General features: G+C 43.1%; 1 protein-coding gene across 1 annotated transcript in view; it reads left to right on the top strand.

The window, feature by feature from the left end:
* Positions 1–27,820, top strand: part of Impg1 (interphotoreceptor matrix proteoglycan 1) — a 113,402-nt gene that overhangs the window by 22,712 nt on the left and 62,870 nt on the right. The window contains exons 7-11 of the mRNA XM_021172849.2: positions 12,306–12,364; positions 15,842–15,862; positions 17,538–17,782; positions 19,397–19,467; positions 20,899–20,977. Coding sequence (XP_021028508.2) covers positions 12,306–12,364; positions 15,842–15,862; positions 17,538–17,782; positions 19,397–19,467; positions 20,899–20,977 — 475 coding nt within the window. The remainder of the gene's footprint in view (positions 1–12,305; positions 12,365–15,841; positions 15,863–17,537; positions 17,783–19,396; positions 19,468–20,898; positions 20,978–27,820) is intronic.

Here is a 27,820-nt window from a genome sequence, read left to right as displayed (position 1 = left end):
CCAGCTCCTAAGCAGGACCACTCCAAGGCCTGCATTAGAAACACAATCAGTGTGCCCCACCCATCGCGTGTATTAGCCCAGTCATTTTGGGCCTCATCAGGAATTAATGGACAGTGCTTTGCAGTCACTTAAGCTCCACAATAAACCTAATGAGCAATTTAATACAAATGTCAAAAGGAATCACTTGGTTGTTGTCTGAATGCTTTCTCCTATGCAAACATTCAGGAAAACTCAGCTGTAGCTGCTTTTTATAGCCCCGTTAACATACATTCTGGCAGAATCAGGGAGACCCCTGTGCGTTTGGTATTATTAATAAGGTTAAGTGGGCACTTAATTAGCAATTTAGTGGCTAGTGGCTCATGATTGGAAGGTCCCCAGTAGATTACTTAGCGGAATTAACTGAAGGGTTTTGTCATCGTGTCCCTAGACACCATATACACCCTCTGGTGCAAAGCTGATTCTTAATCAAACTCGGGTTCACAAAGAGGGCATGGATGGAAACAAACAACAAAAAGAACCCCTGCATTAAAGCCTTGCTGTGACATAGTCCTGGAGAGGAGGAGGAAGGCCCTCCCAGGCACAGCAGGGGCACCTCCCATGGAAGTGCTCCCATGCTTCACTGGCTGCTTGCACAGGAGGCTAGGGTCTCTGAAAGGAGACTACTTCAGATCATTATAACCTGCTACACATACTGCAGCACACCCTTGAGCCTTCACATCCGAAATCCACTGGGGTTCCACAGCTGTTCCCGCAGGGCACCACAGCAGCTCTGACCTGTGTACAAGGACCTTAACTGTTGCCTCCCCAAATAAAGTCCAGCTCTGTAGAACCTGGCCTACCTTTCCCCTGGTTCTTCTCTGTTAAGCTCATTACAGGCACACAAATTTATTCCCCTGGGCCTCCTCCCCATCCCCACCCTCCACCCCCAAATCACAGTGGGGACCCTCATTCTGCCCTCCCCACCTAAGTTGCTTTAAAAACTATCAAAAGGTTGGGTCTGTCCTTGGAGAATCCATGCTGTGGGGGAAATTGGGACTCTCGGGAGCTAGTCACCCAATGGAAAAGTAGAAAAAATAGATAGATAGATAGATAGATAGATAGATAGATAGATAGATAGATAGATAGATAGATAGATAGATAGATAATAAAAGTCCCTGGCTGTCTGCCAGGCACATGCCACTTGTCTGTCATTCCTCACTGGTACCCTGTGGCATGAACATCAGTGTCCTGTTTTGATCAAGAGACCATGACTCAGAGACTAAGCAATAAAACCCAGGAGTTTGAAGCTAGAAAGTAATAGCACCGATATTTAAATCCAGCCCTGCACAGTATCTCCTTACCACCCAGACTAAGCTACTTTTATCACCAGAGTTCCTATAGGTTCAGGAAATGAAAACTATTTTTAATATTGGCACAAGAAAATATAATTAAAAGGTAAATCAGTCTGCTGGAAAAAAATTTTTTCTATGATGCAGCCCAAAGCCCCAGAAGAGGTTGGGAATTATCTGTCTATGCATCACAGGTACAGTGCTTGACGCTAGAGATACAAAGTGGCAGTGTTTTTTAGATTCAGTGGCGATGAACTCAGAGAATGAAAAGATGAACTCAACTCATCAAGTAATATTTTGTCTTAGTTCCTTCTGTGTGGGTGACAATATGGTAGATTCTAAAGCAAAGGAGATAAAGATGAATAAAGAAGACTCCATCCCTAGGCCAAAGGGCAAGCATCTCCTAGAGCTTGGGTGACTCACTTAAGAGATGTGCCCTGGCAGAGAGAAGAAACTCCAATCTGAAGCTGAGACTGGAGTGCTCTCACCCTTGGTCCTGCGAAGGCTCCATGCCCCAGTGTAGGAGACTGTTAGGGCGGGGAGGCAAGAGTGGGTGGGTGGGTGGGGGAGCACCCTCATAGAAGCAGGGGGAAGGGGAATAGCATAGGGTGTTTCCAGGGGGAAAACCTGGAAAGGGGATAACATTTGAAATGTAAATTAAGAAAATATACAATAAAAAATAAATAAGTAAAAATAATAAATGCAATTAAGAACAGTAAGGAAAAAAAGGAAAGAAAAAAGGAAAGGCTCAGTGGAAGCAGTCACTGAGCAGAAGATGGGGGATACTGTGTTGTGGGCCAAGGGAAAATAATCCAGGGGGCTCTGGAGAAAAAGAGATGCATATTATTAATGGAAGGACAGAGGTCAGCTTGGGTTCACTGGGAGGCCGACTACCAGTGGGAAAATGGCAGAAAGAAGTGCATCTGACTTTTCTATTTCTGTGAAGAGACATCATGACAAAGGCAACTTATGAAAGAAAACATTTTATTACAGACTTGCTTACACTTTCGGAGGATTCCGTGACCATCATGGTGTGGTGTGCAGCAAGATGACGCTGGGGAGCGTGGCAGCATGGCGCTGAGGCAATAGTTGAGAGCTTTCATCTTATTCACTGGTGGCAAGCAGAGGGAGATAGAGATGGAGATAGAGACAGAGACAGAGAGACAGAGAGAGACAGAGACAGAGATGTGCAAGCTTTTGAAACCTCAAAGCCCACCTCCAGAGAAATAACTCCTAGAAAAAAAAGTCACATTTCCTCTAACAAAGCCATACCCCCTAATCCTTCCTAAGCAGTCCATCAGCAGGAGAGTAAGCATTCTAATCCATGAGCCTGTGGGGGCCATTCTCATTCCACCCACCAAAGTATGAATAGTAAGGCATGGTGCAGAGTCGAGAGAGTGTTAAGAGACTTCCTGAAGAACTGGACCTTACTCCACAGGCAGTGTGGCCAGTCTGAGGATTTTTGGATGAAAAGCAACAATATGGAACTTGGAAAAAATAATTTATGACACACATGCCAAGAAGAGGAGGTGAAGGAACAGGGGAGGGAACTCCTGTTCTCCATCTGCACCCCAACGCGTGCGCGCGCAACACACACAAACACACACACACACACAACCACACCCCACATCGGGGGATGGGCACTGACTCAATTCAACGGTGCAGCAAAGGAGGTTGGTAGGGCTGCTAATGGAATGGCACTGTGGCATCGTGGGATTTGAGCAGAAGTTAGTAACCACTGATGAAAGCCGAAGAGAGGAGGTGTCTGGGTATCCTAGGATTTCTGGCATTACCTTGCCTGGCATATAGAAGTCAGGAAATAATGCAGATTTGAGGGAGAAAACGATGCTTGTGTGGAGAACTCAAGACTGGGTGGGGGACCACGGAAGCCAGGGGAGGAAATCAGGTTTCCCTACCAGGAGGATGAGGATCACAGAGGCCGGAAGGAGGACATGGCTGGCCTCGCTTGTTGCCCTGTTGTTCTACTCAAGCTCCTCTACCAATCAGCTTTGCCTCCCTCTCAGACTTGCTTGTCTTGAAGGAAAGCTAGTTTGGACAGGTTATAGAATAAGAAGGAAAGAGCCGGGTGTGGTGGCGCACGCCTTTAATCCCAGAACTTGGGAGGCAGAAACTGGCGGATTTCTGAGTTCAAGGCCAACCTGGTCTACAGAGTGAGTTCCAGGACAGCCAGAACTATACAGAGAACCCCCCCCCCAAAAAAAAAGCAAGGGGAGAAGGCTGGGGGTGTGTATTTTTCAAGGTCTTTACAATTAAAGGCTAAAAACAAGAACTTGGTGGAGCAAAGAAAACTAATTGGTCAAAGAAAAAGAGGAAGTAAGCCAAAGCTCCTGGCATGAAGGACGATTTGGAGAGAATCACTCCCGCGGAACGACAGGGGGCAAAAATGGGGCTGTGAGGCTGGAAGAAGCCAGGAAAATGATCCTCTTAGCAAGCCTCATTAACAAGTGCAAATTAAGAAAACTTGGGAGATCTATGCAAGTCTAAGAACCAATCTAATTGATCAGCCATTTCGCATCTAAAAATACCTTTAGCGCTTTATTTTCCAAATCCTTTAATTCAGTTCAGAGATCATTAACTTACTACTAGATATATAGAGAAAAAGTGTGTACTTATTTTATGTAAATAAAAATGCTGTGGTTTAAAAAGCTCCTGTCGCCGGGCACGGTGGCACACGCCTTTAATCCCAGCACTTGGGAGGCAGAGGCAGGCGAATTTCTGAGTTTGAGGCCAGCCTGGTCTACAAAATGAGTTCCAGGACAGCCAAGGCTATACAGAGAAACCCTGTGTCAGAAAAAAAAGAAAGAAAGAAAGAAAGAAAGAAAGAAAGAAAGAAAGAAAGAAAGAAAGAAAGAAAGAAAGAAAGAAAGAAAGTGAAAGACTCCAAAACTCCCAAAGGGAGGCACTTACTCAAGCCTCGGGTCAGCCGCGCACCCAAGAAGACACTGAGACCGAACTTAAGATGTATAGGAGTAAGATTTAATACAGCAATGACAAGAAAGAACATAAAAAGCACATATACCAGATATCTGGGGTCGAAACTCGCAGAGGAGATTCGGCAATTAGCCCAAACTTTTCACAAGCTTTTATAGGAAATAGCCAGGTAAAAAGTACAAGTTTTACGTCACCAAGGTGTTCTGCCAAGGGGCTTTACATAACCAAGGGGTCGTGTCCTATATTTTGGCAATGTACTCGATCTATTGGAACATTCTGGGACAGTACCAGGAGGCCCCTATCTCAAAAATGTTTTTGGCATAGTCTTCAGTTGGGAGGGGTAGGACTAGGTTTTTTCTAGGAGACCCCTTATCTAAAAAATGTTCCTGGAGCAGTTTCCAATTGGGAGGGGGTACCTTGGGGTAAAAAGTTCAGGAGTGCTCCGGGAACTATCTCTGGATGGGAGGGGTAAGAGAACTCTGAGCTGAAGAGTTCATGGAGAGTTCAGGTGTCCAGTAATTAACTCTTTCATTCCCCCCTTCTTTTAGGGACAAGCTCTAATCTTAGAGCTGGGTACCGGCTTCCTGAAAGACCCGATATTGTTGCCTTAATATCATAACCTGCACTGCATTTATTCTTTCTCTGACAAAAGCCACTAACTTATTAAGAATGCAGGGGCCGAGAGTGAGCAAAAGCATAAGTATAATTAAGGGTCCTGCTATGGAGGAGAGGAGAGTGGTAAGCCAAGGGGACTTATTAAACCAGCTTTCGAACCATCCTTGTTGGCTTTCTCTCTCTCTTTTACGCATATCTAGGCGTTCTCTAAGTCTGGCCATAGAGTCTTTGATTACTCCTGAATGATCAACATAAAAACAACATTCTTCTTTTAGGGCAGCACAAAGTCCTCCTTCTTTAAGGAACAATAAGTCTAATCCCCTCCTATTTTGCAGCACTACTTCAGACAGGGAAGTTAAAGATTTTTCTAATTTAGTTATAGACTGTTCTATAGTTCTAATATCAATGTCCATAGCTGTACGTAATTCTTCATAGTATTGGGGGGTCTGAATTAAGGCAGCGGTTCCTGTACCTACTCCCGCTGCTACTCCCAATCCCAAAAGTACTGCCAGGGTTAAGGTAATGGGCTCTCTTTTCCAACGGACCCGATGATTAAACTTATCTAAAAAGGAGCTATCATCATGATACAGGAGTCTAGGAATAAGCTGAACTAAAATGCAGAAGTCTTTGGAACTATTAAAAACAGATAGAGATACACAAGGAGTGAGACCGGTATTGCAAGCCCATACTGTGTCTATGGGAGGCACCAGATACTGACCACTTTTGCTAGGCTGGATGTTCTGGGTCTGATTACAAAGGTGCCGTTTATCCTGAGGTGCCTGGCCTAAACAGAGTCCACTTCCTGAAACTGCTTCCAGAGTCAGCTTTCTGTTTTTTCCCCAAAGGCATTGAGAATGATCTGAAGTAGTATTATAAGTCCTGATCTGAGCAATTCCTTTATAATAAGGGGGCCTAGAGTCATAGCATAACCAACATGATTGAGTCATATTAGGATTAGTCCTATTCAACGCCAAAAAAGCTCCTTGAACTAGACTGACCAGACGGCTTTTTGTATCTAGGGGCGGTGGGGAAACTAAGGTCGATAGGGAAGGTCTCACTGTTCTGGGCTGTGGAGTTGGTGGAGCTGGTACAGTCGGGACTTGTGGGGGAGCTGGTACTATTGGGGGACCCTGTTCTGTCACAGTCAGCCTGATTGTAAAAATGAACCCAGGGTCTCTCGGTGGACTGGATACACGCCAACCCCACTTATTTCCTTTAAGCCAACTTAAACGATTTTGTTTTCCTTTTTCAGTGAATTTTATAAGTAGGGGGTTGCAGTATTTACCTTTGCATGGTCCTGGGGGGCTGTTTTCAGTAGCACACCCATAAGCTCCTATGGCGGCCTCATTTGGATGGAGGTTGCCATAGTTTGGATATTTATGGGGATCTCTTTCTCCTTGATATGGCTTATCATAACCACTACCTCGTTTTACCGTGATTAGATCCCAGTCAGAGGAAGGCTTCCAGTAGGCATCCCCTGTCGTTTCACATGTCCATTTGCCACAGAAGTAATCTGATGCCCCCCCACATTTTTGTTGAAGCTCTTTGTTTTGACCCTGACCAGGGCAAACATAAAACTGTGCAGAGCTCTAAGATTAGCTCGGTAGAACTGCCCTGAACACCCATACATGTTCCCTATTCCACCTGAAACACACCGCTGTTCAGGGGGTGGGTTACTAAGATCAGTATGGTCAGGGAGGTCCCAATTGGGAGATCCTGCTACTAACTTACAAATGTCAGGTGTGAGATCAGGCCACCAAGTCCAAGGGGGATGTGCTGCAGTGATTGCCCATACAATGTTTCCCTCCCCATTAAGCACTTCCCATGACTGTTGAATCGGGGCAAGAGGGTTGTCGTTCCCTAGGCTTAGGGTGGCCCCCACGACACAAGCGAAGTTTAAGAGGATTGTCAGTAGTTGCCACCGTCCAGTTGTCTTCATGGTTGCCTCTACCCTGGCTAGGAGCCTTCTTGACGTGGGAGGCGTGGAGTTGTTAACAGTATCAGATATGGTCCTTTCCACCGAGGCTCAAGAGTGCCGGTGCGATGTCATCTGACAAGGACCGAACTGCTGTAGTCTGTTCTGACAACCTCCAAGGCCTTTAAATGGGTAAACAGAGCAGAGGGTGAGAAAGAGTCAACACAGGGATCCAATATCCTGCTAGACTCAGTCAAAGAAGTAAAACGTCCAGGTGTGTTTCGGACTCTGAGAAGCACAAAGGGAAGGAGGGTCACCCAGTCTTTACCGCCAGTCTTAATAACTAATTTAGTTAGGGTCTGGGCATGACGCAGGTGCACGTAGATCAGATCTCTGGCTGGAACTGGTGAGATGTCCTTGGGATATCCAGCTCGTTCACTGTAACCAGTTGTGACCAGACTTTTTTCTGTATCACCTGCAAGCCCTTTTAACTTAGCATACAGAGCATTATTAACAACATAGGTTTAAACACATCATTTGAGACTATGATGGGCATAGGAGTTTCATAAAGGATCTTAAACAGAGTAAAACTGAATCAAGATATAGGACATAGGGAAGGAACACCAAGTCCATGCCAGTCTCCACGATTAATTTTGTCAAGGTCCGTCTTAGAGTTTTAAACTAATTTTTATCTATCCTGAGCTCTGAGGTCTATACACACAATGTAATTTTTATTTGACCTCTAAATGCTTGGCCACACCCTGACTTACCTGGGCAACTATTGCTTTTGGCACTCTGAACCTTGGAAAAATTTTCTTTAATAGTCTTCTTGATGACTATGTGAGCAGTATCATTTATCCATATTGAGAACGTCTTTTTCTGCAGATGTCAACAGCTTTCTTTGTCTGCATATTGTTCCATACAGTGGCAAAAGCATACCCGCTGTCAGTGTCATTTATAAAGCTTGTATCAGCTTTTTGGGCTGAAGTCCTAGATCACCTGCTTTTTGTCCACTGCTGCACTGCTGTCCCCGCCTTCCGCTTACCTTTAACCATGAGGCTACTGCCATCCGTGTAGGGTAAAAGGCTTAGTCAGATCTGGCAAAGCCAGAGCGGGGGCTGCAAGCAAGGCTGCCTTTATGCTGTCAAAGGCTTTTTGGTGTTCCTCAGTCCAGGTGAATGGGACTTTTTCTTTCTGCAAAAGCCCGCCGTCCCCAGAAACTCACGTGGCGCGGGGTGGTGGGGGTTGGGATCAGCATCACAGTATTTTTCTGGCCTCGGTGAGCCACCGCTTTTCGTCTTCTCGGCACCTCGGTCTCTGCCTTTAGCCAACCGCAGGGCTTGGGTTAGCGCCAAGAGTTCATGTTTTCCAGAGCATTAGTCAGCCATCGGTCAGGGGGCTGAACCACACTTTTAGGGCATGTGCCAAGTTTTGTCTCAGAGTCAGTTTATCTGCGTCCTTGACAAGAAGCCACTATGTGCAGACAAGCAGGTCATCTTACAGTCACCAGGTCTAATTTTCACAAGTATGCCACCGGTCTTTTTCAGGGTCCCAATCTCTGAGTAAGAACCTCTTTGGCAATACTTTTGTTCTCAGTCACATCTAGGAGTCCCAAAGTTAGGGACAACATTAGGGCAGTCTCAATAGCATCTAAGGCCATCCAAGGTTGTTCTTTATTTCTTATACGAAGGGCTGTTTATCTTTTTAATGCAGCAAAACCTGGGATCCACAGTTTGCAAGGACCTATAGTGTCCAGGAACCTTTTAGACTTGCTTTGCATTGGTTAGTGGAGGAATATGAAAACACAGTCTCTTTTTAGCTGCTTTTAACAGGTAGACCACCGGTCTCTTTTAAGGACTCAGCTTCTGTGTTAGCACCCTTTCTGCTATCTCTTTATTTTTAGCCACGAACAGGTAAAGGGTTTGATCATGAGGGGGGCTCCTCTTCTTTTTGTTAGGACAGTCTCTCACCCAGTGTTCTTCTTTTTCAACAGCAAACACTCTGATCTTTAGCCAAAAGCTTTCTTTTTTTGTTGCCAGGTACTAAGTTTTCTTGCTTCCCTAATTCTTGTGACCAGCAATTCATTTCTCTTATCTTTTTTGAAAATTTTCTGGCTCCCTATTTCTTACAGATCATCTCTAAGTGCTAGTATTATTAGCAAGTGTCACTTTGCTAGGTTCTAGTCTTTGTCATTTATCTCTCTTTGCTCCTGTTTCTTAACTGCAATGGATCTAATTATTACATCTATATTCTGTCACTTAACTTTTTTCATAGTTTACCTCTTTTTACTGTTAGGTCAGATTGTCGGGGCACTAGTCCCACAGAGACGAGACCCTCAACAGAGCCTGGCAGTCAGGTGCTCCTTACCTTGTATGTCTCCCTCACCGGAGCTTAAAACAGATTCACTGCCAGCAACTCAGGGCAGTGCCTGAGAAGAGAAAACACATGGGGCAGAGAAGGGAGTGCAGTTTTCACATCAGACCACTGATATTTCAAAATGAACACAATTTTTTCTGTTAACAGTTAACAAGAGACAGGATACAGGGGACAGGGAAATGAGAAGCAACCAGGGAACCTTGTGGCGTCCTCAGATCAGACGCAGCAACCCGCTGAACTCGAGCATACTAGTCAGCGGAGGGAAAGAAACTAACCAGGATTTTCTCAGTAACGGCGAATGGACAGGGAAGGGCCAAGCGCCGAGTCGTCTCCGCCGCGCGCCGCGGCGGAAATGTGGGAGTGGCAAACAAACACTGGCAGGGAGGGGGAACTTAACCACTTGTTACTCTCTGTACTGTCCTCCCGCATGGCCCGGAGGCGGCGGCGGGCCTGGCGGAGCGCAGACAGCAGCCTCCTCCTGCGAAACGGCCCCGCCGCCGGTCGGGGCGGGCAGCAGCGGCGGCGCGGGCGTCGGACACAAGGGAGGGAGTGTGGGCGGGCACCTGTGCGCAGACCCCGGGAGGAGCCAAATGAGGATCAATTTAACTACTTGTTTTCCGGCATGGCTTGAGCCCCAGGCATCCACGGAGCTCTCTTGGCCGGAGGCAACGGCGGCCTCTCGAGCTTTGGAAACGCAAGGCACCCGCGCAGCAGGGCGGGGGAACTTCTCTGTGCGCCCCGCGGCGGGCGCGCAGACACAAGGGAGTGCGGGCAGACTCCAGGGGGAAGCCAAAGGAGGGACGGCGGCCACAGTTGGCCCCTCCCCAGCTGTGGCAGGCTTCACGGCTATTCCGGGGCTGGCAGGCGGGGGCCGGCAGGCCGCTGCACTCATTACCAGCATCTCACAACTCGGGGCACAGACAGCCTCTGCTTCTGCCGTGCCTGCAGAAGCCAGAACCTCAGCGCCACTGCTGCTATCAAAGCCCTACCCGCGCTGCCAAAGCCGGAAATTCTTAGCCCAGCTCTGCAATCTCAGAGCTCTTTTGAGCAGCCTGGGGAGGACCTGCCTGGTGGTTTTCTTTCCTTTTTAAAACCATTGCTGACAAATTCTGTCCTGACGTCAGTCCAAGTCTACAGTCGACAAAGGGTTAACACACACACACACACACAGTCTTGTCATGTGGCCACAAACAAGCACACTCGTCCACGCCTGGACTTACACAACCAGCCAAACACTTTTTTCTGACGGGGTCGGATTCTACATTGACTCCTTTTCCTGATAGGGGTGGGATTCCACATCCACTCCCGCTCTGGCAGAGAGAACTCTCTCTCTCTTTCACTCTGCCAGGCAACAGCCAGGTCTTTTTAACTGTTCTGTACCCTGGGCACTCCTTCCAGGGTCTCCCTTAAACCCACAATCTCAGAATACACAAATGCAGCAGTTCCACACTTACACACCCAGCAGATTGTCCCATTTCTAGAATAATAGCAGACACGACAAAAGCAGACACAAGACTTAGACAAAAGAAACCAAAAACAGCGGCGACTTCCCGTCGCCCACAGGCAACTCACAGATTCAGATGGCCTTTCCAAGGCCGGCCAGCTTAGACCTTCCACCTAAGTGATGGTCTCTCGGCCTTCAGAGGGGTCCGCCAAGCGTCCTTGACCCTCCCCTTGTCTTCCTGGGGCGTCCCCCAGGGCGATCGGACGGTGAGCACCAGACACGTCTGTCTCTACTCACCCCGTGCTCTCTATTGAGACCTGCTTGGTCTCCAGTCAGATGGCCTCTCCCAGGCCCACAGTCCCGGAGCACGGTCTCTGGTGCTCGTACTGAGCACAGAGCGTCACGCAAACCCAAAACAGCGATCGCACCAGATACAGATTCAGATGGCCTCTCCCAGGCCCACAGTAAACAGAACACAGACACTAGACCAAAGCAGAACAGTAAATCTTACTTCTGAGTGGGTCCAGGACTTCTGGGTAAACGCGCTGATTCCCGGCCAATGCACCAAATGAAAGACTCCAAAACTCCCAAAGGGAGGCACTTACTCAAGCCTCGGGTCAGCCGCGCACCCAAGAAGACACTGAGACCGAACTTAAGATGTATAGGAGTAAGATTTAATACAGCAATGACAAGAAAGAACATAAAAAGCACATATACCAGATATCTGGGGTCGAAACTCGCAGAGGAGATTCGGCAATTAGCCCAAACTTTTCACAAGCTTTTATAGGAAATAGCCAGGTAAAAAGTACAAGTTTTACGTCACCAAGGTGTTCTGCCAAGGGGCTTTACATAACCAAGGGGTCGTGTCCTATATTTTGGCAATGTACTCGATCTATTGGAACATTCTGGGACAGTACCAGGAGGCCCCTATCTCAAAAATGTTTTTGGCATAGTCTTCAGTTGGGAGGGGTAGGACTAGGTTTTTTCTAGGAGACCCCTTATCTAAAAAATGTTCCTGGAGCAGTTTCCAATTGGGAGGGGGTACCTTGGGGTAAAAAGTTCAGGAGTGCTCCGGGAACTATCTCTGGATGGGAGGGGTAAGAGAACTCTGAGCTGAAGAGTTCATGGAGAGTTCAGGTGTCCAGTAATTAACTCTTTCAAAAGGAAGAAAGAAAGAAAGAAAGAAATCAGTTTCCATATTCAGGTATATTATAGTGATAGGTCCTGTCCCTGAATCTGTTTGACCTGTCTGTGGATCCTATTCCTCTAGAGCTTTCTAGGAGAAAGGAAAGGGAGAATAAGGGGAGGGACTGTGTGAGGGACAGACCAGAGAGGGGGCCTCGATTGGGATGTGGAGTGAAATAAATTAATTAATGGGGGGAAAAAGATTTTAAAAAGGTTCCCACCAAAAACTATCTTAAAGTATTTCATATTTAGTATAACATAACTTTTAAAGCGTCTCAGAAGTATTCACATACGGCTTTGATAAAATACTCTCTAGGCTTCAGAAATATCTGTGAACAGAGGGACTTTGACTTGTTTTGTTGTTCCAGGTTTCTGTTTCAACTGTCTCCTAACTGACTCACCAAAAGTGTTTGGAGATTTTGTTTGTTATTTGGTGAGATCTGAGTCAGTAGGACCAAAGAATATTTCATACATTTCTTTCTCTCTGCAGTTGCAGAAGATATTTAAGAAACTTCCAGGATTCGGAGAAATCCGTGTGTTAGGATTTAGGTAAGTAAGAGAATCACAAGGTTCTCAACTTTAAATTTAAAACAACAAATTTGAAAATCACTTTCCGTAGCCTCCTTTAAAAGCGTTATCTAGAGGATTAGAAAATCCCTTCTCACTCTGTTGTTTAACTCTGTCTGAGAAACTGCAGCCCCGATCTGCAATGCTGCTCAAAGAATTGGAAATATCGCCCTCTACAGAGCATCTGCCAGTCGTCCTTGGCTATGTCATTAGCAAATTTCTGGAAAACACTAGAGTAAAGACATATCAAGAAGCAGTAGCAATTAACTGCCTTGGTATGGGGTCGCCTCCTATTCTCTCCAAGGCTAAATCTCATCCCCGTTGGCATAAATCACATTAGCTAAGAGACACAGGTGGACCTGATTCACGAATGGAGGGACTGAAGGAATGGAATCCACAGGGGCAAAAGCAAGGAATGGAATCCACAGGGGCAAAAATCCACATTTTCTTGTTTTATCTACTATACGGACTAAAGTAGTGCTGTATTACTGAAAAAGTAGAGACTTGATTAGTAATGCCGTAGCAAAACAGGGTGTGATCACACTCCAGCCTGTCTGTAGCCACCTCGCCCACAGCACCCTAATACATAAATTTTTGCTTCATTGTCAATGTTGTCCTTATTTCAAGCATCTCCCCGGCAAGCTCGGATGGTTAAATGGTACTCAGTGCTGTGGGATACATGGCGCCCCTGGTGGAAGCAGGACAAATTACCATGCCTGGGGAGGTAGGAAATGACTTGGGAAGCACAAGTCTTGTCTGGGTCTTCCCGGCCCTGATAGCACCTGGTATTCGAGCAGGAAGAGAGCTTGGGAAGAAGAGCAGCTTATGCCTGGAAGGAAGGCCTTAGGAGGCGTGACCAGCTGTGTCTCCCCGGCTGTCAGGCCTCTCCAGAGGAGGAAAATACATTGAAAGGAAAGTGACAAAAGATGGAAACTCTAATATTTACCAAAGCAAACTCACTCTGCTTTGTGTCAAGAAGCCACACTGCGGTATTCGACTCGAAGACAGACGGATGAGAGGATAATCAGAGGTGATAGGCACATCGTTTGCATAGATGGCAAAGTCTTCTGGATAAATAAAGTGCTACAGTTAAAGAGCACATTTTTAATCTACAGCTTCAGGAAATGATGGAATGGCTTCTCCTGGTGAGTGATTAAATGCGTGTTATCGCCTCCCTGCGACAAATGAAAATCTAATTGTAAGAAAATCGACTTGAGAGGAGAATCGCAATGTTAGGGCGGTGAAATTTTCCAAGGTAAAACTTTTATAGAGGCATGGCTGGAAACTGAATCTTTCCCACCTGTTTGTCTCAGTGAGGATTTATTCCTATTTCTGCCCACTATGCTTATAAAATAAGTTCAGTCACATTTTGCCAATGATTTTCCTCTGGTCATAAAGAACTTCAGTCCACTGGAAAGTATGTGGGCCAAGGAATTCAAAAAGCCATATGCTTGTAAGCCCACAAATATGCCGTCATTGATACCAATGCTGGAGATGTTCTGAAATAAACTTACTATGAAGGACATTACTTTTGTGGTGGGTCCAGATGCCCACAGATGATCCATCCCCTATCAGTCAGACCCATCGCCATTGCTTTTTCTCATTTGTAGAAAAGCTTATTTCTAACTTCATAAATTGCTTGATATGAACAGGTTCATCTGATTCTCTCAACACAAACTGAAAATTAATTAGGACTCCACTACTAGTACAATTTTAAGGATTAACAATGAAAGCACCACTTTAAATATTACTTCATTCTTTAGGGCAAGTGTGGAAACTATTAATAATTCCTCAATCTAGTGGTGGACTGTATTTCTGCAGCCTGCAGCATAAATGTCCATAGCATCTTTATCTTTAATAGCCAAAGCATGGAAACAAACTAACTGCCCATCAACAGAACCATAGATAATCCTGGAATGTTCTCAATATAGACACTTTTCTTGACAAAGAAATAACACTTTTGACATATGTGACAACAGGAATGTACCTCAAAATAACTGTGCTGAGTGACAGAGCAGACAAGAGTGCATTTGTTCTATTTATATTGAATTCCAGAAAACACAAACTCATCTACAGTGACAGAAAACATATCAGTCATTTCTCGGAGATCGTGGAGCAGAGTGTGAAAGGGAGGGATCACAAAGAGGCAGGATAAATCTTTTATGCCAGTGAATATGCTCCATATCTTGATTGTGGTAATAAATAATTCTTCTTTAAGATTTCCATTTGCTTATGAAAGCAGTGTCAACAAAACAATCTTTATTTGGCAAGAAGAAGGTTTTGGTCCAGGAAGCCTGGTCGCTCTCCTTGGCTTCATGGGTTACAAACTACAAAGAAGCAAAAGGCAGGCCCTGAATGAATGTCTGGTAGGGAAGCTCTCTTCTCACAAAGCAGGGCCAGTGAGAAAGACAGCAGGTTCTCTGTCTCCACAGCAGAAACAGGGGAACAAGTCTGTAGCATGTCCATTGGGTCCATGTTCTGTTTCTCCTGAATGTCATTAAGGGATTCGTTTATCCTCAGAGGTAACATCTCTGAGGCTGACCCCCTAGAACCAGTGTTTTATCAGGGCATAAAAGTGAAATAAATTTGTAATCTAAGCAGAAATACTAATGATGCTAATCCCATCACATATATAGACTGTCTTCATCAGCAACTGTCATTTGAAATATAAGGAGAGAATACCAAATATAGATTCTAAACTAATTTCTTAAATGTGTCTATAATTTTGATAATCAAAGTGTCTTTCTCAGGCACACACCACTGACTAGAGTAACAAAATAAAACCAAGGTTGAGGAGAGAGAACCCGAAGTTCAAATCTTACCTCTGCTGGTCCCAACTGAGTCTGTCTCCCTCTGTGTATGCCTTTGTTTTCCTGTAAAACGAGGATTCTGTTGTTCTAAACATTAAATGAAAATACACATAAACTGCTGGGTACATATCACCCACTTAATAAGTAGGTGTTTTTCTTGCAAGTTTTCATTGTGAATGGAGCCAATCCCTCACTTGATTAAAGCAATGCAAAGAGAAATTGGCAAAACACTGGTTCTAGGGGGTCAGCCTCAGAGATGTTACCTCTGAGGATAAACGAATCCCTTAATGACATTCAGGAGAAACAGAATCTGTTTGCAAAGTACTTTTTAAAAATATCCTGGCAATAGTCATCCAAATATAAGATGCATAGGATATAATTGCAGTCTCTTTGAGGAAATCGGGCTTCAGAAGAAGACAATAAATGCATACAGCTTTGAACTATGGCTCAAATTCTTGAGACTCATGATTTTTAAAGGGGCCATCCAAATTTCTGATGTCCATTTGTATGTTTCTCCGAAGCTTTGGACAAACATGAAGGACAATGTAAAAACATTTTTGTGTATAAAATAATCCACCAAGAGATTAAATAAATCTCATCAAAATTCTTTCTCCCTTGCATGTTTTCATGATTATGTGGTGAAATGAAGACCAAAGAAAGAAGAGGATGGGTAATGTTGATTAATTTTTATTTTTCGGAATACAGTATGCTTCCCTCTGCTAATGTCTAAATGGGCTTTCTGAAAATAATTTTACATGTAATGTCTTGAATAAGCCAGTGATTTGGGGTACTTTTTAATGGAATTAATTTTCATTTAGTAATTTAGAAAGTATCTCTAGCCAAATCACCACGTAATATTAGTGGGTAAGCATTGACTTGACCATCTGAAAAGCCTTCCATAAAAACCTGAAGCTCTCATTAGAGAAAAAAAAAGCGGGGGAGACTACAAATGTGTTATGTATGCAGCATGATTTAACTATGTCTCATATGTTTACAATGGGAGATGGGCTGGCTGGCCACAGACTCCTGAGTGCATCCAACTGAGGTCTAGATTGAGGGAGAGAAACTAATGTGCTCCTCAGCCCCAAGGTCAGTTTGAGGTGGGAAAAGGACCCACTGTACCTGGGAGAGCTCTGTAATGAGAATCTATCTGCCTTTGGCTCCCGCAATTGACTAGTGAAATAATGAACTGGAGTCTCTGACTGATTATGTGGTCTGAAGAACTGCCAAGAATACACATTATCAGTTCCTGAGGCCTTTAAAAACATTTCTGCTTCTCCCTGTGTAGATTTATGGCAGGAAACAAAAGGAAACACTTGGATTCTCAAGGACAGAGCTGTACAGAATCTGTTGGAGATCCGCATGCTGAAAGAGATTGCATTAATAACTAGAGCGGCAAATACAGTTATTCATGGACTGTGCGCTGCCTTCCTTTCCATTTTTCAGGCCTTCTGTTATTTTATTCCCTTGCTCTATTTCATTTAAAGGTTTTTAATTTTAACAATACTTCATGGAAAAGAATGGAAGAAAAGGGGCCTTAAGAAGTGAAGTGTCGCTTGCTTATGGCATACATAGCCTGTTGTACCACTATTACATCCTGCATGCTAGTCCATAGACCTTAAAGAAGGTATCTTGTAGAAAAGTGCCAGTTCACAGCTCTTTCTGACTGACACTGCATGACTTTTAAGACTCCCCAAAACATTGTTCAATTAACAATTAATAATACCTTTTTAAATGGAAGTATGTATGGGCCCTGTTCACCATACCTCTCAAACTAGACTTAATACCCAGGCTGACATTCTACTTTAAAACAAATTATTTGTTAATATTTTCCATATATTAAATTTCTGACAAATATTGTTACTAAGTTGGATATTTTTTTCAAAGATTGATTTATTTATTTTTATGTATATGAGTACACTGTAGCTGTACAAATGGTTGTGAGCCATCATGTGGTCGCTGGGAATTGAACTCAGGACCTCTGCTCACTCTGGCCCTGCTCACTCTGGCCCTGCTCACTCTGGCCCTGCTCACTCTGGCCCAAAGATTTATTTAATACTATATGTAGTACAGTGTAGCTGTCTTCAGACATACCAGAAGAGGGCATCAGATCTCATTACAGATGGTTGTGAGCCACCATGTGGTTGCTAGGATTTGAACTCAGGACCTTCAGAAGAGCAGTCAAGGCTCTTAACCACTGAGTCATCTCTCTACCCACTAAGTTGGAAATTCTATAAGAGCCTATCAGAAAAGAAGATAAATTATCCTGAAGACTTATAGCAACACAGAAACTCTCTAGTCTCTTATGATTGCTTTGGATAAAACATGTCCTCTTCTCTCCACAGTTCAAGCTCCACAGAAATACAGCTTATGGCCATCTTTAAGAGGGACCATGCAGAAGCAAAAAGCCCTGATAGTCATCTACTGTCTCTGGATTCCAACAAAATTGAAAGTGAAAGAATCCATCATGGAGCCATAGAAGACAAGCAACCAGAAACCTACCTCACAGCTACAGACCTCAAAAAACTTATCATACAACTACTAGATGGAGACCAGTCCTTGGTAGAAGGGAAAATTCCATTCAGTGATGGTCAGTTGCTGATGCCATAGTTCTGAGTTTAACCTAATTCTGACAGAGAAGCTATTAAGTATGATTTTACGATGGATTGTCATTATAAGTTTAGTCTTGTAAAGTGACCATTACTATGACCAGCACATTATGTAGGATACTACTTCTGGCTCTCCTCACACCCTGTTGCATTGCACTTCATCAGACCTTGGTAATCATTTTGCACCAAAGATAAGTCTGGAAGAATCCAGTAGTTTCAGTGCAGTCAGGCCAACCCATGTTCAGCCAGTAGGGCTTAGACAGACAGAAGAACTCTGGACAGTCCCATTAGCCTGGCATAGCTTACAAATATCTTTTCATCCAGTAAACAGGTCAGCCTTTATAAGGAAACAGATGGCATATTCAAATGAGGCTAATTTAAAAAGAGCTGATAGAGCAAGAGACTGTCCATGAAAGTTTTCCCTTACTCAAAGGCATAGAACAACCTCATAAGGCTAGAAGCAGTGTGACCTCACTGCTACCTCTAGGCCGGAGGGTTGCCCATGAGTACAACACACCCTAGAGAGGAGGGCTAAGAGTCAAAGGTACAATCTGTCTAAGTTAATCTTCAAAGGGATCCAAAGAAGTAAACTAGATAATCTGATGTGCTCAGGACCTCTAGAGGATGCCTTAAGGGGCCCTGGAGCCTGGAATTCACAAGCACAGCTGATAGGCTAATAACCAGTAGAAATGCCATTTCAGCACTAGATAGCATGAAATTATCATTCTCTAGCAGTTCTGTTATCGGATGTAGATCAGCAAAGCATCATCTCTGGAAATTGGGGTAAGAGGGTTATGGAGCCTCTGGAGCAACAAGTGAACAACTGCAGACTCCTCTCTGAGATTATTTACTGCTTACTTAGGTTTATGTCTTTGCTAAGCTTTCTGGGGTGTTCTGAGAACCAGGATGTAGTACTAAGTATCCACAGATACTTATACATTACAGTGTTAATATTAACCATTTCTTTCTTTCTTTGCAAGCTAAGCCATATTTTTATTCCCCACTGACCTAGCCAACCAGCCTCACTACTTGATCCAAATCTGTAGACTGTATTCCTTTGTAATTGTTCTTATTATTTAATTGCCATATAATACTTATGCATATTTATGAGATACAATGTTATGATTGGATACTTGTACATCACATAATATCAACAGTGTAATTATTGTTTCTATCGCCTTATTCACTATTGTTTCTTTACGATGAGACCATTCAAAATTTCTCTTATAGCAATTATGAAATAGACAATGCATTATCATTAACTATAATCACCCCACTGAGCAACATAATTCTAGTATTTATTCCTTCTGTCTACTTACTCTGTTTGTTGTCCTCATTAGCAACCTCCCCTGCCACTTCATCCTGTTCTTAGTAATTCCCATCACATAAGCATACAAGATGCAACCCTACAATCTTCCTCCAGTGCATTACTCAGATTAGTAACCATTATCTGGAACTCCAATATCTTAGTGATTTGAAACACTACTCCATAGGAATTCACTATTACCACATTTTAGAACCTTAACTGTTTTGTTACCTAAATCATAAAAGAAAAAAAGAATATTTTAGCCTTGTGATTTTTTTTTTCACCGCAGAAGTTGCTGGGCCACTCTTCAGACCTGTCACTGAACCAGAGCTGCCCAAGTCCCTTGCTGATGTCACAGAGGTCAGTTTTGTGTCCTTCTGTTTAAGACCCTTCCATCAAATAATAAGTTTTATACACTGAGTAGAAGAACATACTCTCTGTAATGTTAAATATTAATTCTTTTATGGGTTTTTTGTGTTTGTGTGTCTTAGATGTTTTCTTCATTTACATTTCAAATGCTATCCCCTTTCCTAGTTTCCTCTCTGAAAATCCCCTATACCCTCTCCTCTCACCCTTCTCCCCAACCCACCCACTTCCTGCCCCTGGCATTCCCCTATACTGGGGCATATGATCTTCGCAAGACCAAGGGCCTCTCCTCCCATTGATGGCCAATCAGGCCATCCTCTGCTACCTATGCAACTAGAGACACAAGCTCTGAGGGTACTGGTTAGTTCATATTGTTGTTCCTCCTATAGGGCTGCAGACCCCTTCAGCTCCTTGGGTACTTTCTCTAGCTCCTTTATTGGGGGACCTGTGTTCCATCCAATAGATGACTGTGAGCATCCACTTCTGTATAAAGGCTGTGATTGAGAGTCCTCTTCCAATAACAGTGTTAATAAAAATTAATTCAAATTGCATTTCAAATATTCTAAAATTTGGTTCCTTTAGATTTAGTTAGATGTGCTCCATTTTGAGTCAGCTTGTGCTCTGTGTTTAATAACACACATTTTAAATTTTATTTGAAGAGGAACAAGAGACACAGGCATGGTACAGAATACATGTGGAGGTCAGGGGCCAATTTGCAGAAGTTGGTTCTCTCTTTTCATTCTGTGAGTCCCAGTAATTGCACTCAGATCACCAGACTTGGTGGCCAGTGCCTTTTCCTGCTGATAAAAACAGGCCAGGGCCTTTATCCAGCCAGATAAAACACATTTATTATGAACTAAAATGAATAATTAAAGTAAAATATAACACTTAACTTTGCTTCTCAGAAATGTCCTTTTAAATTTATTTTTAATTCCTAAGAGCTTACCTAAATTTTTATTTATGGGAGGAGGTGATAAACACATATTAGTGTCTGAGAAACTAAAGGTAGTAGTAAGCAGTAGTAAGTTTGGTATTCAACTTAAAGCTAAGTCACTGTCTGGGCTCTACAAGTTTTCACTGAAGTGTACATAAATAGGAATTCTGAGTAAGCTCCATGCCTGCTCGAAATGATATAATTGTAAGTTAAACCATGACTGTCACAATTCAAAGTATTTCAGTCATCAATTAGTCTTGTCCAGCAAGACCAGTCATCTGAGAAACAAGAGATCAGGAACTAGATTGCCAAGCCAGGCCATGTGGTCCTTTCAGGATATAGTTCCAGGCTCTTCCTCCATAGAAAAGTCATGCTAACAACAAAATCCTTCGCTTAAATTTAAGTAGCATACTACAAATACAGGCATAACCCTTCCCATGCACAGAGAAACATCCATTCTCAACATCTGTCTTTCCATATTAACTCCTCAGGATGCCACTTTGAGTCCAGAACTTCCTTTCGTTGAGCCTAGGCTTGAGGCAGTGGACAGAGAAGGATCTGAGCTGCCTGGTGAGTTTCCTCCCGTACAGTCAATGTTTGATGACAATGTTCTGAGGATTCATCAATGTTCTTCCTCAAATCCCTGACAAAGTCATCTCTACCCTGGGAAGGTTTGTCTCTCCAGCATCAGCACCAGAAGAGCATCCACTGCATAGCCCCCTCCCCCCTTCTGAGGAACAGGATCCCCTCCAATCCAGCATCCTTCTCTCAATCCTAATTACCAATCCCCCAGGAATCCTAGCAGCCCCTCTTGGGTGTGGTGAAAGACACTAAAGCCAGAGTTGCATTAGCTAATCTGTTCCAGGGGTGGAAACTGGGTGCATTGGGACAGAGGAGGTCATGAGATCCAAGTTCATGACCCAGGGTTATGGCAACAGAGGACTGAACCCACCAGTACTTCAGTATAGCATTCCTGCATGTCATTAACAGGCTCTCTTTTAAATGTCTTCTTACAATTTGTTTTAGAGACTGAATTTTCCTATGTAACTCAGGCTGGCCCAATCTTTCTGCCTCAGTCTTCTAAATGCTGAGATTTCAGACTTGGGTTACCTCACCTACTCAAAAGAGGTTTTCAGTGTGAAATACACATAAGGACATCATGAAACATTGAAATACTATTGATTGACACTTTTTTTCTTCTTTTATATTTATTTTTAACCTTTACCTTGTTGTTGTTGTTGTAGTTGTTGTTGTTGTTGTTTTCTTAGAGACAAGTTCTTACTATATAACCTAGCTAGCAATATGTAGTGGCTAGCCTCCAACATGTGGCAATCCTCCTTTCTACTCTATTGGTTGTCTGGTGAAAACATCCTTTAGGAAACACAAAGTCTGGAGATCTGAGGTTCATCAGCTCACACTGTAGTTCTAGAAGTGAATGCCTCTGGAGCTGTGTTATGGCTGCATTTTCCAAGGGTTTTGTTGATGTTTGAGTTGGGATTCCTTATAAAATATTTCCTCCTTGCTAATTTCCTCATAAACTGTATGCAACTGGTAGGAAAATAATCACAAAATCTGATTTTGTGGAATACATGTATGTCATGATTGTAGCGGAGCTTTCTACACACTGAACTTAGTTTACGTGATTGCTGCCAAGGAAGTGCCCATTTCATACCAGTTATGTGTTGCAAACTAAAGGTAGGGGCTAAACACAGCCACTTTTCCCCTGTACATCTAACCTTTGAGCAGTGGTTGGTGAGAACAGCTCTCCTCTATGTGTGTTAGCCAGCAGAGTTCATCTGGCATTGAAGATACATTTTTCTCATGGACTTGTGCACATTGTTGAGAAATGATTGCTTAGTGAGAGTTGTTGGCTAGAGTCCCCACTCTTTTGCATGTGAGCCTCTCCCTGAGGATGCTTGGGCTTTCTCACACTATGTAGCCATGTTGTGGGCCCAGAAACACCATCGTTTCTCTCCTTGTGGTATCTAGGCAGTTACAGAGACTCAAACAGAAAAAAGCATAAGCCTTAACTGCCAATGGAAGAAGTTCTGAGGAATATTGAGACATTTATAATCAACCACCATTTTGGCCCTAAAACTCATCTGAGAGTTGGTTGTATACCTTTTAGTGAAATGGTTAATGCCGTCCCTGTATTCTTTTCTCTCATTATAAATCAGGAACTCTAATAAAATTGACATTTCAGGTAGACAAATAAAAATTATGATGTATCTATGAGAAATGCATTATTACACTTTCAAATTGCTTAGCTATTTCCATACAAGAATACACCACAGAACACTAAAGCTAAAAAGAATTCCAGAGATAATCCAGTTAAGCCTCTGTGCTTCTGAAATGAGAAAAGCAAAGCTAGCGACAGGAAATGATATGCACAAGGTCAGGATCAGGACTGTCATTCAAGCCTTCTCCAGGTTACACTGTATTTGGCTTGAGTAGACTTATCATTTAAAAAAAAAATTATCTTCAGTCTGATCAGACAGCTCAGCAGGAAAAACACTGGCTATACTAACTTACCAACCTGATTTCAATCTCTAAAAAGAAACACAAAAAAGCTGGATACAGTGGTTCATATGTGTAATCCCAGCACTCCTGCCTGAGATGCAAGGTATAGACAAGAAAATCACACTGAAGCTCACAAGCCATCTAGTGTGGGATGTGAAGAGAGACAGTAACAAGAGAAGCCCTGACTCAACAAGACAGAAGGAAAGAACCAGAACTAACTCCAAAACATGAACTCTTGACCTCCAGAGTCTGTGCCACACCCAGACCTGCAAATAGAACATAAGGTAAAAATAATAATTTTTAGAACATCTTTATCATCTTATAATTTCATACACACACACACATATATATGTATATGTCTATATATAGACATATACATATATATGTGTATATATATATATATATATACACATACACACACATATACACACATATACACACATATGGTATCTTGATCCCACACATTTCCAAGTGCCCCCATCCACTCCCATGAACATTTTACAACACATCCTCCTACTACCTTCATGTCCTCTATTTTTTTTATTTTATATACCCTACTGATTACAGTTAATGCTAACTGCTAAAATGTTGGCTGATTCTGCTGGCTTAATCCTCTGCAGGTCTTATACAGGACATCATAGCTACAGTGAGTCCATTATCTCAATGGCCAAGTCATGTCTACCAGACAGCATTTCCCTGAACTCTTCCCCAGCATCCTGCTCTTTCTTTCTTCCTTTCTATCTTCTGTGATGTTCTCTGAGCTTCTGGGTATATGCCCAGGAGTGGTATTGCTGGGTCCTCCAGTAGTACTACATCCAGTTTTCTGAGGAACCACCAGACTGATTTCCAGAGTGGTTGTACCAGCTTGCAATTCCACCAGCAGTGAAGGAGTGTTCCTCTTTCTCTACGTCCTCTCCAACATCTGCTGTCACCTGAGTTTTTTATCTTAGCCATCCTGACCAGTATGAGGTAGAATCTCAGGGTTGTTTTGATTTGCGTTTCCCTGATGACTAAGGATGCTGAACATTTCTTTAGGTGCTTCTCAGCCATTCAGTATTTCTCAGTTGAGAATTCTTTGTTTAGCTCTGCACCCCGTTTTTAAAAAAGGGTTATTTGGTTCTCTGGAGTCTTAACTTCTTGAGTTCTTTGTATATATTGGATATTAGCTCTCTATTGGATGTAGGATTGGTAAAGATCTTTTCCCAATCTGTTGGTTGTCTCAGGCACATTTTTAAGAGTGTGTGTGTGTGTGTGTGTGTGTGTGTGTGTGTGTGTGTGTGTGTGTGTTAAATTGAGTATGTGTGCATGTGTGTACATGTTTGAGCTGGCAGAGTTGAATCCTTCTGGAGCTGGAATTACAGGTATTTGTGAAGAACCCCACAGGGGCCCTAGGGATCCGACTTGGTTCTCCACAAGAGCAACACATGCTCTTAACCCTGAGACATTTCTCGACTAGAAGATTATTACTGGTTGTTATAGATCTGTTTCATTTGGTTTAATTTGGATAGGTCATATGTATCTAGAAATTCATATATTTCTTTTAGATTTTCCAGTTACATGGAATATATGTTTTCAATTAAGAGCTGATGATTTTATGAAATCCATTAGTGTCTACATTATATACTATATATATTAATATTCTCCTTTCATCTCTAATTTTATTTTCTTCTGTCTTTCTGGTCAAGAGTTTGCCATTCTTATATTTTCAAATAATCAACTTGTGCTTCATTGATTCTAAAACAAATACCTTCCAAAAATCATCTTTAAACTTATTTTGCCCTAAAGTTGTAAGTGTTTTTTATTTCACTATGCTGTACATCTTTATAAATAATCAAGGCCTCTGCATCTCTATTAGGATAGTGCTGGGGTTATCCATAACCACATGTTATAGAAACAAACACAATTCCATGTGTCATGGGTGATTTCCTAACTGGTGTACAGATTCCTCTCCATCTCTACTTTATTTGATGTTTTTAGCCAGGGCTCTCATAGACCACACATGTCTTGGCTCTCATAGTCCATGTGTGTCTTCAAGCTCCTGGCATTTATTCTTGTGTCCTGTAACTACGTTTTCCTGATCTCTTGGACTTAGACTTGCTTTATGTTCTTTTCCGTTTGTTAAAATCCTACTTCACAAAAATAAGGCATTGTTTTCAAGAGTCAAAACAAACAATGGAAAAGACAACAGTTTTATTGAGGTGATACTGTATTGAAACTAAGTGTACGCTGTGCATATGTTACACACCACTAAGTATTCACGTTAAAATGCTTGATTTTTATGTTGATTTTATATTGAGCTTCATCTCAATAACTTCTTAAAGAAGTCAGATGACTCTGCAGACAAAATCATATTGAAATGGAAATCACGTTTGCTAAAATATGTCTCAGTTGGTAGAGTCCTTGTCTAGCATACTCAAAGCCCTGGGTCTGCTACCCAGCATATAATGTAACTAGATATGAAAGCTACAGAGGGAGCTCAGGCCAATTTGGGCTATATGAAGCTCTGTTTCCAATAAAGGGGGAAATGGAGATCATAAAGTTCCCTGAATTTGCCTGAGGTAGATTGTGGATTTGACTCCAAGCTTCTGAGCAAGCTGTGCAGGAAGGAAAATATAATCCATCCCGTCCTTCAGATCTGCACACTTTCAGCATGGGAACAGCCTTCTCCTGTGAGTCTTCATCAAGGATGCAGTCTGGATCTGATGAACCATGGCCTGTTTTCATCAACTTCCACAGCATGTGAAGCCAGCCTCAGGTGTTTTCCCCCATGGCCTGGGCTGGCTGGCTGCAATGACTGCCAAAGTCTACTTCGTGACAGCAGTTAGGAGGGAAAGGTTCTGTCAGTCTGTGTAATGCAGTGGCTGATTTCAGGAGAATGAGCAGAGTGTGTGTACTGCCTGGCTTTCAGCCAATGATCAGTAGGTAAAAATTGTATCTCACAACAGAGCTTTTTATTAATATTCAGCAAGAAGAGTTGTACTGCTGCCATGGGGCCAGTGTGCAAAATATCCTATGTTGTCGATTAAGGATAAAACCACATGCATTTGTCACCAGCCACGCTGGGAATAGGAATGACAACACTTAAGGAGAGATGGAAACCCTAACTTGGAAACCTTCCTGAAGGGAAAAAAAGACACCCAGCCTGTTTATTCACAGAAAGACACAGAAGTGAGGGGGAAAAAAAAACAGAATGCTGAGAACGAAAGCACGCAAGTCCCCCGCCCCTCATCAAATAATCATGGCTACCAAGATGCTCAATGCAAAATCACTGGCTGAGAAACGGTGCTCTGTCCCCAGTTCTGATCATACCTCTTCCCATCACCACGTCATCCATTGTCATGACTACCCTTCTAGCCAACAACCTGCTATCCAATCCTGTAAGGTTTTGTTAACCCAAAGCTCCTCTGATGAGCTGTCTTCAGCTGTTTCCTGGATGGTGTTCATAGAAACCATCTGTTCCCTGGTCCCTCAAGAAAATGTCACATGTACATCCCTACCACATTTACCACACAGTGTTGAAGTGACCGGGTGTGCCTGGGATCTGTTGCACAGAGTGAAAGGAAGTGTTCTCGTTCCTTCTTTACAGAGTCCTGTGCAAAGAAGTATCTGGTGTATGACTGTGGCTTGTGATTCCTTGTCATTGCTGTCCTCATTGGACCTGTCAGCACTAGACTCAGTCACCTCCCAGACCACAGTCCTTCTCTGTGCCAGGCTGCTTGCGGGGCCACAGACCTTCTCACATATTGAACAACATTCCTTACTGCTAAATACTTTTTGTCAAGATAAGAATGTTGAAGAATTCTAATCAGCTCCATCTCATATGATTTAACAACATCCACGCTGATGAGTGTAAATGGAAAGCATGAAATGAATGAAACTTAAAATAAGCCAGTCAAAAATATATTCACATATCCAAATATCCCATAAGGAAGGCCAGGCAAGGATGTTGTTTGACATGCTCTATTTTAAAATGAAAGGATAATAGGGAGATTTGAAAAAATTCATAAGAAGACTCAGCTGAACTTTAAGACACTGAGGCATGTGTGTATTTGTGTGTGTGTGTGTGTGTGTGTGTGTGTGTGTGTGTGTGTGTGTGTGTTGCTTTTGCTTTTCTGTATCAGAGAACACAGTCTTCTCAAACAAGTAGACTAACAAATTTTATATATGGAGCTAGGCTGTAATTCAATGGTAGAATGAATACTTAGGGCACACAGGGCTATGACATGATCTAAAGCACTAAAAAATAAATAAATCAACCAATCTTACTCATAGAGACTGTGAGCAAAATACCTTCTGAAGGAAGAAAGGGAAGCCATTCAGCACAGAAGTGCAATTACGCTCCATCCTCAGATAAGATCATGTGTACCCTTATTGGGGTACGCCCAAACACCAAACTTCTAGATTTGACCTAGATATGGAGAGATCAGGGCAAAACGTAGTGGTCTTCCCTAAATTTGGCATTTTCCACACAAATTCTTATTCTGACTTTCTGCTCTCTGCTGAGAGCATCTCCCTCTGATGCATCTCCCTCTCTGACCCTGCTCTCCTGTCAATGTGCACCCCCATGGGGAAGGTCAGTGGTCTGGGGTTCCCTGATCATCCCTCACCATCTTTCATATAAGATGTTTCTGTGGGGAGGTTTGTCTCTCTGCGGGTGGACATGATAAGAAAGGGAGGAAGTCACCCTAGGTAGACCAATGGATGAGCCATGCTCTTGTATAAATTTCTTCTGATCAAACTACCTTGGCCACCCCTTGCTGCCCCACGAGTCCAAGCCCAGGCTCCTTAAGAGTCTGCTTATGATCAACCCCAATTTATTTTCCAGGCTGTAACCTGTTGTTCAGCAGAATTGCTATCTGTTTAATCTCCTTCCAACCTTTTACTAAACAGAGA

Source organism: Mus caroli, unplaced genomic scaffold (genome assembly GCF_978045245.1).
Source record: "Mus caroli unplaced genomic scaffold, Mus_caroli_1 scaffold_11, whole genome shotgun sequence".
NCBI lineage: Eukaryota > Metazoa > Chordata > Mammalia > Rodentia > Muridae > Mus > Mus caroli.
Note: the sequence above shows the minus strand (reverse complement) of the source record. Positions and strands in the feature narration are given on the sequence as shown.